Source organism: Prionailurus viverrinus, chromosome A2 (assembly GCF_022837055.1).
Source record: "Prionailurus viverrinus isolate Anna chromosome A2, UM_Priviv_1.0, whole genome shotgun sequence".
NCBI lineage: Eukaryota > Metazoa > Chordata > Mammalia > Carnivora > Felidae > Prionailurus > Prionailurus viverrinus.
The window spans coordinates 5,063,637-5,078,649 of record NC_062562.1 but is presented as its reverse complement, the minus strand read 5'-3'; the positions used below and the strand labels follow the sequence as shown (position 1 = coordinate 5,078,649).

Here is a 15,013-nt window from a genome sequence, read left to right as displayed (position 1 = left end):
GCGCGCACACGCACACGCACACGCACTCCTCCGCAGCCTCCCGCCAACACCGCAGTCCGGGCCCGCCCCACCCGCTGCAGGCGGCCAGGCGAAGCCGGAGGGGGGCGGGGAGGACCGGGTCGGGGTCCGGGCCGGGGGCGGGGCGCACCTGGGCTCCGCCCCGGGGCGGGGCCGACGCTGCGTCGCGAGCGCGAGCGGCCGCACCTGGCTCGGCGGCGGCGGCAGCGGCGGCGGGCCCGGCCCGGGTGCGAGCGCGGCGCAGCCCAGCCCGAGCGAGCGCGGAGCCGGCTCCCGCAGCCCCGGCGCCGCCATGGTGGAGGCGGCGCCCCCCGGGCCCGGGCCGCTGAGGAGGACCTTCCTGGTGCCCGAGATCAAGTCGCTGGACCAGTACGATTTCTCGCGGGCCAAGGCGGCGGCCAGCCTGGCGTGGGTGCTGCGGGCCGCGTTCGGGGGCGCAGGTACCGGGCCGGGGGCGGCAGGGGCGGCAGGTGCGGGGGGCGGGGCGCCGGGCCGCGGAGGCCGGGGCCGTGGGAACAATAGCGCCGGCCGCCGGGTGTGGGGGGGCGGGGGGCCCGGGCTCGGGCCCCGCCGCGCCGGGCCTCCGGGCTTCCTGCTCGGCCCGGGCGGTGGACTTTGCCCGCCCGGCTGCGGGAGCGCGGTGGGGGTGGGGCCGGCGGCCCAGATCCGGGCCGGGACCCCGGCGTCCGGGAGCCCAGGTGAGCGGGGCGGGGTCTCCCGGGCGGGCCTTGCACGCCCTACCCCCCCCCCTTTACACATTCACATCACGCGCCCCCGAGGACCCCCCCCACCCCTACCGCCCCGCAGCCGAACCCACACCCCGCGTCAGCCCTCCCTGCGCTGCGGGCGGCGAGGGCAGCTCTGGGAGCCTCTTCTTTCGCCTCCATGGCCCCGGCCAGCGGCTGGCAGCTGTGACTTATTACCCCATTTTGCCTGGGAGCCCAGAAGGGAATTGGCTTGTCCGAGATCGGCGGGGGTGGGGGCGCAGGTGTAAGGCCTTCTCCCACCCGGGGCAGAGCCTCCAGCCCTCCCCTAGGGCCACGTGTGTGGGGAAGTCAGGCCAACCCAAGGGGGAGGGTGCGGGTGGGTCCCCGGGATTCAAGGGCGCGTGTGGGCAAAGTCAGGGCCCTAGGGCAACCCCATCACCCAGGCCAGAGCTGGGAGCCAGGGCCTGCTGTGGGGCAGGCGGGGTTAATTAAGGTCTGGGCCTTCCCAGGCGTCCTAAGGGGGACGTCTGCTCTCCCACCCGCCTGGCCACTGGTCTTGGCACCTGCTGAGCACAGCCCATCCCCCCACCCCTTCAGTGGCCTTCCCAGATCAACCTGTTCTGGGTGTGGGGCTCGGGGACAGCTGCCCATGTCCTGGGTCCGCCCAAGCCTGTGTCTTTCTCCCAACACCCTCCCATGCAGGGTCCACTCTGGGGCCTGCCTTTCCCTGAGGATCTGCTTGAGGAAGAAAGGGGGCTGGTAGGCAGAGATCTGGGTCTGCCCCAGCCTCTCCCGTCCCGGGTTATGTGGCCTTGGTTAGAAGGCTCGACTTTGGGAATCAGAGTTGGGCTTAAGTCCCAGCTCCACCGGGTTATGGACCAATTATGTCAATTCTCTAAGCGTCTGTTTCCCCTGTGTGTAAGAAGGCATTTACGTTCACTCATTTATCCGTTTCGCAAATGTCTGTGGGGCGCCCACTAAGTGCCAGGGCAGTGCTCGGGCGGCTGGGATCCCGGCACCTTCCTCACAAGGTTGCTGGACAGCAGACCTCAGATTGGTTCTGGCGCACAGTGCCTGGTAAACAGCTACTCGCTGTCACTGCTGCTGTGACCCGTTGTGGCACTGTTATTAATAACATTAATATTATCGTGGAGCAGAAAATGCCGTCCCATTTCATAGAAAGGAAAGGGAGGTCTCCTGGGGAGATGCCCTGACTCACCCAGTCCTGTTCTCCCTGACCCAGCTCCCTGCACTGTTCGATCTCCTCCCCGAGGGTGAGGGTCAGGGTGAGGGTCACGTTCAGTCAGCCTCGTACCCACCTTTTCTAAACAGAGGGGGCTGAGGCAGGTGGGACGCCTGGCCCAGAGGGGGAAGTGGGCCACAGAGCTCTGCTTGATTCACGAACTCTGGGACTTTTTACCGATGCCTGTTGGGTGCCAGGCTGGTGCCGGGACAGAGCCGATGGGGGTGGAGTTGGGAAAATGGGGGATGGGACCCGAAACCAGATCTCGGCTGCTTAGGGTGATAAGGTCTGCGTTGTAGAGGCCAGCAGTGGGGCTGGGGGAGGAAAGCCCCGAACTCTGCCGAGGAGGGGAGGGGAGGGAAGGGAAAGTTTGAGCCTTGAGGGACGCATAGGAGTTTGCCAGGGGGAGGCCACATGTGAAAAGGCCTGGGGGTTGGCCCATCAGGGAGTTCTCAGAGAAAAATGTGCGGGGCCCAGTGGTGGGGTGGGGGCCCAGGGAGGGGGGAGATGAGAGAGGCTGGCGGGACAGGGGGCCTCTTGAACTGTGGCCGGGAGGTGGGGGGATGTGAGGGCGCTGGGGAGCTATGGACTGGGTTTGGGGACTGACAAAATGAGATCAGCTATGCAGTTGCCCCCTGGGGAATGGTGGCTGGGGGGGGGGGGGGGAGGTGGTCCTGGCAGCCTGGGGGCACAGGTGTAAGGAGGCTGGGCACGAGTGCCGGCAGGTGGCCTCTGTGGGACCGAAGCTCAGAGATAAGAAAGGGTGCCATCTCTACCCAGTTTGGGAGACACCACCTAAGTCCCTTACGCCTGAACGTCACTCTGACCCATAGGGCAACTGGGTTCACGTCAGCTCGGATGTTTATTAGCGGTGTGATCCTGGGCGAGTTAGCTCTCTGGGCCTTGGTCTTCTCATCTGTACAGTGGGGAGAAGAAGAAGCGTCGTGAGGATTGCACGAGCGAACGCATACGAGGTGGCCGTGTATGTCAGAGGCGCTCTAGAGCTGTCTGGTCCGGTCTGGTAGCCATGGCCACACGTGGCCGGTGTTCATCGTGATGTGCTATGAATGTAAAAAACACACAGTGGCTTCCGAAGACTTGATACAAAAAAAAAAAAAAAAAAAGTGAAATACCTCACTAACAATGTTTTTATGTCGATTGTTGAAATGATAGTATCAGATATATATTGTGTTAAGTATATACTAAGGTAATTCTCCATTTCTTTTTTTTTTTTTTTTAGTTTATTTATTTATTTTTGAGAGAGAGAAAGCGCGAGTTGGGGAGGGGCAGAGGGAGAGGGAGAGAATCCCAAGCAGGCCGTGCACTGTTAGCACGGAGCCCGATGCAGGGCTCTTATCCACGAACTGTGAGATCATGATGACCTGAGCCGAAGTCGATCGCTTCATCGACAGAGCCACCCAGGTGCCCCCCGTTTCTACCTTTTTAATGTGGCTCCTAGAAAGTTTAAAACTACATGTGTGGGTTGGGGCGCCTGGGTGGCTCCGTCGGTTGAGCGTCTGACTCGGGCTCAGGTCATGATCTCGTGGCTCATGAGTTTGAGCATGAGTTTGAGTTGCTGACAGCTCGGAGCCCGGAGCCTGCTTCGGATTCTGTGTCTCCCTCTCTCTCCGCCCCTCCCCTGCTTGTGCTCTGTTTCTCTCTCTCTCTTAAAAATGAATAAACATTAGAAAAGAATTTGAAACTACATATGCGGGTCAAATTGTATTTCTGTCGGCCAGCACTATCCGATGGTAAATGATCCATAAACATTTTTAGTAGAGAGCGGTGGCTCTGAACCCCGGGGGTGGTTTTGCCTTCCAGGAGACCTTTGATAGTGTCTAGAGACCTCTTTGGTTGTCACTGCTCCGGAAGGAGGGTGTTACTCGCATTTTGTGACTAGAGACCAGGGACTCTGCTGACCATCCTGAAGCACCGGACAGCCTACCCCGCCCCCTGTGAGACACAAAGAATTATCCACCCCCAAGTGCCGGCCGTGGTGCGGTATAGAGGCATAGAGGAAGCGCTTGATAAACATGAGCTGTTGGGTAGCCCTAGCTCACGTGTTTTCATCTCGAAGGCCCTGACAAGTCCTGCAGGAAAGAAACTTGTTTAATTTTGCCAGTGGGAGCAGGAAATGAGCAGGGGCTGGGGAGACGGGGAACAGGGTGTGGGTTGGGGAGATGGAGAAGGAGCAGGTTTGGAGCAAGGTACCGAGCATCATGGGAGATGCCCAGAGGGCAGTGGGACACACGGCCTGGGCTGCAGCAGGTGGCAGTGCTCAGATGGCCACGGAAGCTATCACTGGGCGGGCGGGCTGGCAGGCAGGGGTGGGGGGTGCACGTGTCCACTTACAGGGCTGTTCCGACCGAGCTGTCAGGAACCTGGCATTGAAGGGGCACGAGGGGAAGAGGCCTGGCTTGAGTGGCGGGACAGAGAAAAAGATGGAAAGCGGGGAGATGCCGGGGGAGGAAGGTTTCCGGAACAAGGAGGTGCTGGGCAGAGCGCCCGGGCGAGATACAGTCCACAACCGTGCGTCGGAGGGCCGCTGCTGGCCTTGGGGAGGCTGGGAGCTGGGAGGGCAGGTTGGGGGGGGGGCGGGGGGAAGGAGAAGTCTGTTCAGAGAGTGCACACAGCTATCCACAGGGGCGGAGCGTTACGTGGGAAGGTCAAGTGTGACTTCAGGGGGCGGGGTGGAGTGAAGGCAAGGAAGCCTGGGTCCTTACAGGTGAGGGCAGGGGGTCTCCGGGGAGCCTGGCTGTGAAGACAAGCGCGTGAGAAAGGCCTGGTGTGTTGTGTGCCGATGTTTTTAAGCGGTAGAAATCTGCCCCCTCCCGTTATTTCAGACACATAGAACCCCAGTAGACAAAACAGCTGTTCTGGTTGGAATAAGAGTTAGGGCCTCCCTGAAAGACCCCCACGAGGGCAGGTCCCCTAGGCTGGCTTCAGTCACCTCCTCCTGGACCCTCCCAGAGAATCGTCCTGGTGACTTATTCTGGTCTTTCTGTTCCCCACCCATGGATCCTGCTTGGGGTTCCGTGCCCCCCCACCCCCCCACATGGGGCTTCCTCAAGCCTCTCCCTGCCCTGCCCGTCTCATTCAACGTCTTCAGGGGGTTTGTGGCCGCCTCCGCAAGGTGATCTCACCTCTCTCCAGAGCCCCGGCCCCTCACGCTCCGCTTTTGCTGCCTCACCGCCTGTACACCCACCTTCCCACTCACACCTGATGGGCCCCTGGACGCCTCCTTGTCCCTCCCCCGCCGCCTCCCTTCAGTCGCCAGGTTCCGACCGTTCACCCCCCTCAGAAGGTCTGCAGTCTGGCCGGCTTTCCGGTTCCCTGGCCCGCCTGCCAGACCCCCCGACTCCACAGTTCATCCCACCCCCGCTTCCAAGCTGACAGAGGGTGCGGGGGGAGGGGGGTGCTGCTAAAGGCCTGAGTTTGAATCCCGGTGCCGGCACTGGCCAGCTGTGTGGCCTTAGGCAGGTTGCTTTCGTTCTCTGTGCCTCGGTTTCTGGAGTTACCACTTGTGCCCTGGCTGCTGCTTCCTAGGCCTGCAGGGCACCCGGGGAGTTAGGTGGGTTAAGGGATCTTGTCGTCGTCGTTGCTGTTCTCGGAGGGCCTGCAAGACCACCGCCCTCCCAACAAGCCCCTGCGCCGGTGGCCTCTCCCCTTCCAGAACTGCCCTTCCCCCACCCCCCGGGCCACTGCCTGTCCCGCCTCCTGGCCTTTGCCCCTCCGCCTGGAGCCCCTTCCTGTGGCGAGCTCCCGCACACCCGCGCCCGGGTCCCCTAGCCTCCCCGTCCCGTGCCGTCCTCCGACGCATGCCTGGGCCCTGACCCGCCGTCACCCGCCTCGCCCCGCAGAGCATGTGCCCTCGGAGCTGTGGGAGCCCTTCTACACCGACCAGTACGCACAGGAGCACGTGAAGCCGCCGGTGACACGGCTGCTGCTCTCGGCCGAGCTCTACTGCCGGGCCTGGCGCCAGGTGCTGCCGCAGCTCGAGACCCCCCCCAGTCCCTCCGCGCTGCTGGCCCTGCTGGCGCGGAGGGGCACGGTGCCCGCGCTGCCCGAGCGTCCCGTGCAGGAGGCCGACTTGAGGCACCAGCCTATCCTCATGGTAGGCCCCGCCCCGGTCCGTCAGGCCCCGCCCACCAGACGCGGCTCCTCCCCCGGGCTCCTCCCACCAGGCCTGGCTCCTCCCCAGAGACGCCACCCTGGTGCTTGAGGACGCGCTTGAGGACAGGGCCCACCAGGAGTGGCTCTTCCCGGACCCCTGTCCTGGCTCCTTCCCCGAAGCCCCACCCACTAACCCTGGCTCATCCCCAAAGCCCCTCCTACTTCAGGCCCCTCCCCACACACCTCGAGGTTCTTCCTCTGGTTCTCCCTCAGAAGCGGCCAGGGGAACCCCCACCCCTCGCTGTGGTCTCACTCTTGAGCCCTTCCCTGCACAGGGAGCCCACCTAGCTGTCATTGACGCCCTCATGGTTGCCTTCGCCTTCGAGTGGACAAAGACACTGCCCGGTCCCTTGGCCCTGGCCAGCTTGGAGCACAAGCTCCTTTTCTGGGTGGACACGGTAGGTGGGGTCAGGCAGGCATGGGCTGGGGGCCGGCATTGCCCAGGGAGCACAGTGCTGACCTCTCCCTGCTCCCCAGACCATCCGGCGGTTGCAGGAGAAGACTGAGCAGGAAGCTGCCCAGAGAGCCTCTCCCGCGGCCCCTGCAGATGGGGTGGCCCCCGCACAGCCCTCGGTGAGACTAGGGCGACGGACGAATGGACGGACACGAGGACGGTCGGAGGGAGGGCTGGGTGGGAGGGGAAGGGCTGCACTGGGTGGGGGGGGGGGGGGGGCTGGAGGTGACTCTCTCTCTCTTTCTGCCATCTCCCCTGTGCCTCTCCCGCTGCTCTCCCCTCTGCCTCTCTGGCATCAGTGCCCCACACGCTGGTACTGGAAGCTGGTTCCTGTAAGTGGGGCTGTTCCTCCGCCCCGTCTGCCTGCCTCGCTTGTCGCTTGGTCTGTCTTGTCTGTTCTGCCTGCCTGTCTGCTCCCTCTCCTACCTCCTCCCAGCTGTGAGCAGAGGATATGGGACCCCGGCCCTAGGGGACAGAGGGAACCTCTCCGTAGACCAAGAGAAGAGAAGCGTGTTAACTGAGAAGGCAGATCACTCCCCAGTTACCTGACCGGGGAGGCGGGGGTGGGGGTGGGGGTGGGGGGGATGGGAGGGAATGAGCCTCTCCTTCCAGTAATCAAGAGGGCAGAGCTTCTGGGCTCGGTCATCTTTGCTGAGGCGGGAGACTTCCGGCACCCCTGAAGGGGGTCCCTAGCCCATCAGGCACGTGGATCCTGACCCCTTAGCCAAGAGGAAGGCCCCCAGACCCAGAAGAAGGTAGAAGAACCTTCCTAAGACTCCAGTTTCCCTGAGGACAAGCCCGGCTTGGGTGGGAGGGGGCGTCCATCCCTGAAACACAAGGGCCGAGTGGCCACTGCCAGTGGGGGCTTCGGGTGGACGGAGTCCCGCCTCTGCTCACTCGGGAGCCTCCCTCCTTCCACTCTGTGGCCTGGGTTGGGGGCTCCTCTCCTTCTGCCTCCCCGCTTCCTCCGCAACCCCTCCCCGAGCTGGGGCCTGGGTCTTTTGTGGGCGGGGGGGGGGGGGATGACTCCCTGCATGGGAGGCTGGCTGTGTGGGGTCCCTCCAGGCTGGGAGGAGCTGGGGTCCCCAAAGCCGGCCAGAGCGCAGTCAGGGAGCTGGACGGCCAGGGCTCGTGACAGGAGTCAGGGCTCTCTCTCCCCTCCCCTGGAGGTGTGCTTGGGGGCCCAGCAAGTCAGCGCCCCTCCCGCCCCGCTGACGGCTGCTCCTCTCCCCCCAGCACGCAATTGCCTTCTGTTTGAAGGAGTCGGGGAGCAAACCCCCCATGGTAATGTATCCCCCGCCCCGGGGTCCCAGGAGTCCTGCCCCAGCCCTCGCTGCTGGCCTGGCTGCTCGCAGACAGTTCCTTTGCCTCTTGCTGCTGCCTTCCCCTGCTCCAGGCTGGCCCCACTCTGGCTCCGGGACCCCCAGCTTCACGCCCCCTCACGGCGGAAACCCCAGGCCTCCCCACCCAGCCTGCATGACCGCTGCCCCGGGGGCCGGCCTGACCTCTGACCTAACCCGGCTCCCACCCACAGATCCGATACCGCAAGGACCGAGCTGTGGCCCGACGCGCCCCCTGCTTTCCAACCGTGACCACCCTCCAGGATCTGGCGAGCGGGGCCGCGCTGGCCGCCACGATCCACTGCTATTGTCCCCAGCTCTTGCGACTCGAGGGTGAGTGAGCGGGCCTGGGCCGCACCTGTCCGTGGGAGCTCGACACCCAGGCGTCCGCCCCAGAGTGCTGCGGTGATTAGGAGTGCAGCTCTCAGAACTGGCGGGCCTGCGTTTGAACATTTCTTCCCCTCGTTAGCTGTGTGACCTTGCGCAAGTGTCTAAGCTTCTCTGTGCTTCATCGAATTCACGCCTGCAGCAGATATTTATAGAATGCAAGCTGTGTGCCAGATCCCGTTTTAGGTGCCGGAGACCCAGGGTGCACAATACGGACATGCTCCTGACCTCAGGCAGCTCACATCCTGGTCGGCAGAGAAAGACAATAACTTCATCCAGAAAAACATTCTGGACGTTAGGTGCTCCGAGGGAGGGCGAGGTAGTTAGGAGAAGCTTTCTGACTTGAGTTCCTGGGGGACGAGTTTTCCCGGCAGCTGGGAATAGTTGCAGAGGCCGGAGGAACAGCCCGTTGTAGTATCCGCTTTGTAAAGGGCACCTGGCCTGAGGCCCGGCCCATAGGAGAGCCTCTGTGCGTGTCGCCTGCTGGGCCCTCGCTTCCCCAGGGCCCCGTCCTCCTCCGCATAGAGCTGGGGACCCAGGTATCCTGTCCCCGCAGAGGTGTGCCTCAAGGACCCCATGTCTGTGGCGGACAGCCTCTACAACCTCCAGCTGGTGCAGGATTTCTGTGCCTCCCGCCTTCCTCGTGGCTGCCCACTGTCCCTCGAGGACCTGCTGTACGTCCCACCGCCCCTCAAGGTAAGGCCGTCTCGAGGCCTCGTGGGCCGAGGCTGGCGTCCGGGGCCGTGGGTCCCAGTGGCTGACCCCACCTTCTGCCTCCAGATCAACCTGGTGGTGCTGCTCGCCGAGATGTTCATGTGCTTTGAGGTGCTGAAACCTGATTTCGTGCAGGCTAAGGACCTTCCTGATGGTCATGGTGAGGCCTGGCCCGGGGTGTGGGGCGGGGTAGGGAGGCCAGGCCCTGCCTGACCCTCCTCTCTCTGCTGCAGCGGCCTCCCCCCGGGCCACGGAGGCCTCTTCCGCCCAGAACAGCAGTGGCTGCAGGTATGGTTTCCCCATTGGGTGAGTCTCCGTGGCCGTGGCCCTGTGACAGGGCTAGGGGATGCTCTCTGTTCTCGGCTCCTGGGAGAGGTGAGCAGGGGCGGGGCAGGGAGGGGCCCTTGGCTGACGTGCATCTCTTGGCAGTTCTCCTGTCTTCAATTTCCGCCACCCACTCCTGTCACCCGGCGGCTCCCAGTCCCCACTCCGTGGATCCACAGGTGAGGGCAGGGGTACAGCTTGTCACTGGAGACCCCTACGCAGCCACTACCCCCGGCTGACTTTGTCTCTCCTCCTGATCCTTCCACTGGGTCCCTCAGGCGCCTGAATGACCCGGTGGTGACACTCACCCCCACAGTGGCCCCCAGCTATCTGTCCACATAATGCCCATCAGTGACACCCCCCGGCGGACCCCACCCAGGGTGCCCAGCGCCGTAGTGGCCACTGAATGACCGCTTACCACCCCTCCCCAGGCTCACTGAAGTCCTCCCCGTCCATGTCCCACATGGAGGCCCTCGGCAAGGCCTGGAACCGTCAGCTCAGGTGAGTGCGTCTCAGGGGCCTGGCTGGTGGAGCAGGCTGGGCAGGGGTGGGGCCGGGGCTTGTCCCAGGGGCTGACCCCTCCCTCCTGCCGCCCAGCCGTCCCCTCTCCCAGGCAGTGTCGTTCAGCACCCCCTTTGGCCTGGACAGCGACGTGGATGTCGTCATGGGAGACCCCGTCCTACTCCGCTCGGTCAGCTCAGACAGCCTGGGCCCCCCGCGCCCTGTGCCAGCCCGGACCCCCGTGCAGCCAGCCCCGGAGCCTGGCGACCTGCCTACCATCGAGGAGGCCCTGCAGATCATCCACAGTGCCGAGCCCCGGCTGCTCCCAGATGGGGCTGCCGACGGCAGCTTCTACCTCCACTCCCCCGAGGGGCCCTCCAAACTGCCGCTGGCTTCCTCCTACCCACTCGAGGGGGCCTCCAAAGCACCCGCCTACGTGCCCCACCCCGAGGCCCCCTTGAAACCATCTCCCTGCACGGTGGCGGAGATGTCGAAACCGTTGGCCCTATCCGAGGGCTCCCCGAAGGCGGCGGCTTCGTCCCCAGCGGCCAACAACTCCGAAGTGAAGATGACCAGCTTTGCTGAACGCAAGAAGCAGCTGGTGAGGGCTGAGGCCGAGGCAGGGTCCCCGACGGCCACCCCCGCGGCACCAGAGGCCCTGAGCTCCGAGATGAGCGAGCTGGGAGCCCGGCTGGAGGAGAAACGGCGAGCCATAGAGGCTCAGAAGCGACGGATCGAGGCCATCTTTGCCAAGCACCGCCAGCGACTGGGCAAGAGCGCTTTCCTGCAGGTGCAGCCTCGGGAGGCCGGAGGGGAAGCGGAGGCAGAGGCGGAGCCAGGCCCAGTCCCCGGTGGGGAGCGGCCGGCGGGTGAGGGCCAGGGCGAGCCATCCCCGCGGCCCAAGGCAGTGACCTTCTCACCCGAACTGGGCCCAGTGCCCCCCGAGGGGCTGGGGGACTATAACCGGGCGGTCAGCAAGTTAAGCGCCGCACTGAGCTCGCTGCAGCGGGACATGCAGAGGCTCACGGACCAGCAGCAGCGGCTCCTGGCTCCGCCCGAGGCCCCTGGGCCTGCCCCGCCGCCCGCCGCGTGGGTCATCCCTGGTCCCACGGTGGGTCCCAAAGCCGCATCTCCCAGCCCTGCTCGGCGCGCCCCGGCTGCCCGGCGCAGCCCCGGGCCCGGCCCCAGCCCAACACCCCGAAGCCCGAAACACGCACGGCCGGCGGAGCTGCGGCTGGCTCCCCTGACGAGAGTGCTCACGCCTCCCCATGATGTAGACAGCCTCCCCCACCTGCGCAAGTTCTCGCCAAGCCAGGTGCCCGTGCAGACCCGTTCCTCTATCCTCCTGGCGGAGGGGTCGCCTCCAGAGGAGCCCGCGGCCCGGCCTGGCCTCATCGAGATCCCACTGGGCAGCCTGGAAGAGCCCACGGCCGAGGACGAGGGAGATGGGAGCCCCCCTGGTGCTGAGGATTCCTTAGAGGAGGAGGCGTCTTCGGAGGGAGAGCCCCGGGCCGGGCTGGGATTCTTCTACAAGGTGAGTCGCGGAAGCAGGTTGGGGAAGGGGCGGGGTGGGTGGGCACAGGCGTGGAGGCGGAGAGCCAGGTGGGAGTGGGCAAGGACAAGGTGGGCGTGGCCAGATGGGTGGGTGGATAGACAGATGCACGGGGTGGGCGTGGGTGGACAGACGGGTGGGTGACAGACGGACAGGGGCGGTCGGATAAGCAGGGCTGGGGTCTTCCACTTCCTTCTGTCTCATGCTCTCCTTCACGCTCTGCCCACCTCGGCCCTGCCGGTTCCCCTCCCCGCTCTCCCATGTCTGGTCCCTGTTCCCCATCCTCACGGCACCCCCATCCTGGCCCGGTGCTCTCACCTGGACACCTGCACCCGCATCTTGAACGGCCTCTGCTGTCCACCCCACCCCTCCATCCCTGGCCATCTTCAACTGAGCAGCCAGAGAGATTTTTTTTTTTTACTATGAACTGGACCTTGTCAATCCCGTTTAAACCCTTCGGTAGCTTCTCTTGCTCTCAGAATAAAAGTCCTTCCGTGGCCTTAGGCTCTGCCCACCTCTGACCCTCCCAGGCCACCCACCACCCCCATCCCAGCCACACCGGCCTCCCCATTCCAGGCCTGCTAGGCTTGTTCTAGCCTCAGGGCTTTTGCATTTGCTGTTCCCTCTTGCCTGGGATACTCTCTTTACCTCTCGCCTCCTTGTCATTCTCTCTCCCTGGTCACCTTCTCCAAGAAGCCTTGCTTAGTGCCCCCAGGCTGGGATAGATCCCTCCCCGCCCTGTAGACTGGTAGCTGTTTTATCTTAATATTTTTTAAGTTTTTATTTATTTTGAGAGAGAGAAGGGAGAGTGAGGGAGGGGCAGAGAGAGAGAGAGAGAGAGAGAGAGAGAGAATCCCAAGCAGGCTCCCCACTGTCAGTGCAAAGCCTGATGCGGGGCTCAAACTCATGAACTGTGAGATCATGACCTGAGCCAGAACCGAGAATCAGATGCTTAACCCACTGAGCCTCCCAGGTGCCCCAGACTGGTAGCTGCTTCTGATGTATCAGGTCGTCTCCCGCCCTGGGTTAAGTGCTCCGTGTGAACAGCACCCGGGTCCACTCTGGTCCCTGTGCCGCACGTAGAACTCTGCACGAAGCAGGAGCCAAGGGGACGCCCTCAGCCCAATAACAAAATCGGAAGGGTGGGTGAGTGGTTGCCAGGCTGGGTTGATGGACGTACCAGGGGAGGGACGGCCAGCCGGACTCCGAGCCTGCCCCCAGGATGAAGACAAGCCCGAGGACGAGATGGCCCAAAAGCGGGCCAGCCTGCTGGAACGGCAGCAGCGGCGGGCGGAGGAGGCTCGGCGGCGGAAGCAGTGGCAGGAGGCCGAGAAGGAGCAGCGGAGGGAAGAGGCTGCCCGGTGAGCGGAGTGCTGCCCGGGCCCCCGGCCCCCCGCGAACCCGCGGCCTGTCTGACCGCTTGATAACTCTCGGTCTGCAGGCTGGCCCAGGAGGAGGCGGCCCCGGGCCCCCCAGCCCCCCCAGCCCCCGCAGCGACCCCGGCCCCTGCCGCCAGGGCCCCCGTCGAGGAGGAGGTGGGCCCCAGGAGGGGGGAGTTCACCCGGCTCGAGTATGAACGCCGGGCCCAGCTGAAGCTGATGGACGACCTTGACAAAGTGCTACGGCCACGGGCTGCGGGGACCGGGGGGCCGGGCCGGGGTGGGCGGAGGGGCCCCCGGCCGCGCTCCGGTTGCTGTGACGACTCGGCCTTGGCACGAAGCCCTGCCCGTGGCCTGCTGGGTAAGGAGCCCGTAGGGAGGGGTGGGGCGCAGGGATGGTGCCTGCTCAGTGCCCTTTTCCAGGGCTGTAGAGACCGCGCCCCCCCACCCCCGAGTATGTGGGAGAGGGGAAGACTGTGCGTGGGGTGACGGGGGCCTTGCCCATGCCCTTTAGACTTCCAGAGGGATGTGGGGGCTACAGTGGGGGTAAGGCGTGTTGGGCAGAGCTGGCCCAGAGTTGTCTCCGGGGTTTCGTGGATGAGGCCCCCTCGGGTACGTTCAGGGGCAACAGCTTTCTAGCGGGGGTTTCCCCACAGCCTGCTGGGCACAGCTCCTGCCCCCGTGGGTAGGGGGAGGTCTCAGTTGGAAGGCACAGGGTGAGGGTCTTGGGAAGGGCTGACCCCACGTGCCCTCCACAGCCTACCAGGTAAGGTCCCCCCCCCAGGCATTTGGGGACACCAGGGGCTTTGGGTGGGGATGACTCCGTGCCATCTTCCCCCAGGCTCCCGGCTCAGCAAAGTCTACTCTCAGTCCACCCTGTCACTGTCAACCGTGGCCAACGAGGCCCCCAATAATCTTGGCGTGAAGAGGCCGACGTCTCGGTGAGTTTGGCCGGGGTGGGCAGGTGCCCGCGTCTCAGGTGCCCTGAGTCTGTGTGTTCTCTTCCGCCGAAGGGATTAGAGGACACATTCGAGGCCGAGTGGGGCTCTGTCCTCTGCACTTGAGCAGGGCTCCGGCAGGTGCACCTGCCTCCCGTTGTGCGGTGTTCTGGGCTCGGCCCTTCCCCGGTCCCTCTGTGCGTGGGAAGGCTTCACCCACCACCGAGTGCATCCCCATCTCTTCCTGTCCCCCCACAGGGCTCCATCCCCATCCGGCCTCATGTCCCCAAGCCGCCTGCCTGGTAGCCGGGAACGTGACTGGGAGAATGGTAGCAACGCCTCGTCCCCGGCGTCGGTGCCCGAGTACACAGGTAAGTGGGGCTGGGGATCGCGAGCACCCCCCCAGGCCCTGCCCGCCCCCTGTCACCCCCGCTGACCACCTTGCCCACCCCAGGTCCGCGGCTGTACAAGGAGCCCAGCGCCAAGTCCAACAAGTTCATCATCCACAACGCCCTGTCGCACTGCTGCCTCGCGGGCAAGGTGAACGAACCGCAGAAGAACCGCATTCTGGAGGTGAGCCTGGGGCTGGCAGTGGGGGCGGGCGGGCTGGGGCCAGGGCCCTGCCGCCCACCCCCCCCACCCCCGGTGAACCGCTTCCACCACCCGACCAGGAAATTGAGAAGAGCAAGGCCAATCACTTCCTGATCCTCTTCCGCGACTCGAGCTGCCAGTTCCGGGCCCTCTACACGCTGTCCGGGGAGACAGAGGAGCTGACGAGGCTGGCCGGCTACGGCCCCCGCACAGTCACGCCCGCCATGGTCGAGGGCATCTACAAGTACAACTCGGACCGCAAGCGCTTTACCCAGATCCCTGCCAAGACCATGTCCATGAGTGTAGACGCCTTCACCATCCAGGGCCACCTCTGGCAGAGCAAGAAGCCCACCACCCCCAAGAAGGGCAGCAGCACCCCCAAGTAGCCTCGTCCCGGTGGTTCCCAGGGCAGAGGACAGCCTGGAGGACAATCAGTTGGCATTCCTGGGTCTCGTCTGTCCCCAACCTTGTCTGGGTAGGGCTGGAGTCCCCACCCCCTAACTTCTGTCCTGTCCTGCTGTGGGGGCTGAGCTGGGAGGTTCAGGGACTCAGGGCTCAGCTCAGTCCCCTGTCTGTCCTCCCCACCTTCTTGAATAAAATCATTTAGAAAGAGCTCGAGTGCTGGCATCTCCCTGAGGCTGGCTGGGGCGTCCAGTGACCTCTCTGAGGGGGTTTTCCAGCCTCGCCCGCCA

At 64.5% G+C, this 15,013-nt stretch overlaps 1 protein-coding gene across 3 annotated transcripts; it reads left to right on the top strand.

The window, feature by feature from the left end:
- The first annotated feature begins 234 nt into the window (after nucleotides 1–234).
- On the top strand, nucleotides 235–14,933 carry CAMSAP3 (calmodulin regulated spectrin associated protein family member 3). 3 transcript variants are annotated; one of them, XM_047849216.1, is made up of 18 exons: nucleotides 235–458; nucleotides 5,829–6,082; nucleotides 6,417–6,539; nucleotides 6,619–6,714; nucleotides 7,832–7,879; nucleotides 8,130–8,268; nucleotides 8,879–9,018; nucleotides 9,103–9,196; nucleotides 9,270–9,324; nucleotides 9,466–9,539; nucleotides 9,792–9,861; nucleotides 10,009–11,395; nucleotides 12,635–12,774; nucleotides 12,855–13,153; nucleotides 13,634–13,733; nucleotides 13,989–14,101; nucleotides 14,185–14,303; nucleotides 14,402–14,933. In XM_047849216.1, exons 1-18 carry the CDS (start codon nucleotides 311–313, stop codon nucleotides 14,705–14,707), a joined length of 3,705 nt encoding a protein of 1,234 aa, XP_047705172.1. In that variant the 5' UTR covers nucleotides 235–310; the 3' UTR covers nucleotides 14,708–14,933. The 3 variants fall into 3 exon arrangements, with proteins under 3 accessions (XP_047705172.1, XP_047705170.1, XP_047705171.1); XM_047849214.1 differs by having other exon boundaries at nucleotides 9,958–11,395; XM_047849215.1 differs by lacking the exon at nucleotides 7,832–7,879 and having other exon boundaries at nucleotides 9,958–11,395.
- The last annotated feature ends 80 nt before the right edge of the window (nucleotides 14,934–15,013 follow it).

Coding starts and splice junctions, on each gene's coding strand:
- CAMSAP3 (XM_047849214.1), top strand. CDS start 311: ATGGTGGAGGCGGCGCCCCCCGGGCCCGGGCCGCTGAGGAGGACCTTC. Junction 8,269..8,878: donor CCAGCTCTTGCGACTCGAGG/GTGAGTGAGCGG, acceptor CTGTCCCCGCAG/AGGTGTGCCTCAAGGACCCC. Junction 11,396..12,634: donor GGCTGGGATTCTTCTACAAG/GTGAGTCGCGGA, acceptor GCCTGCCCCCAG/GATGAAGACAAGCCCGAGGA.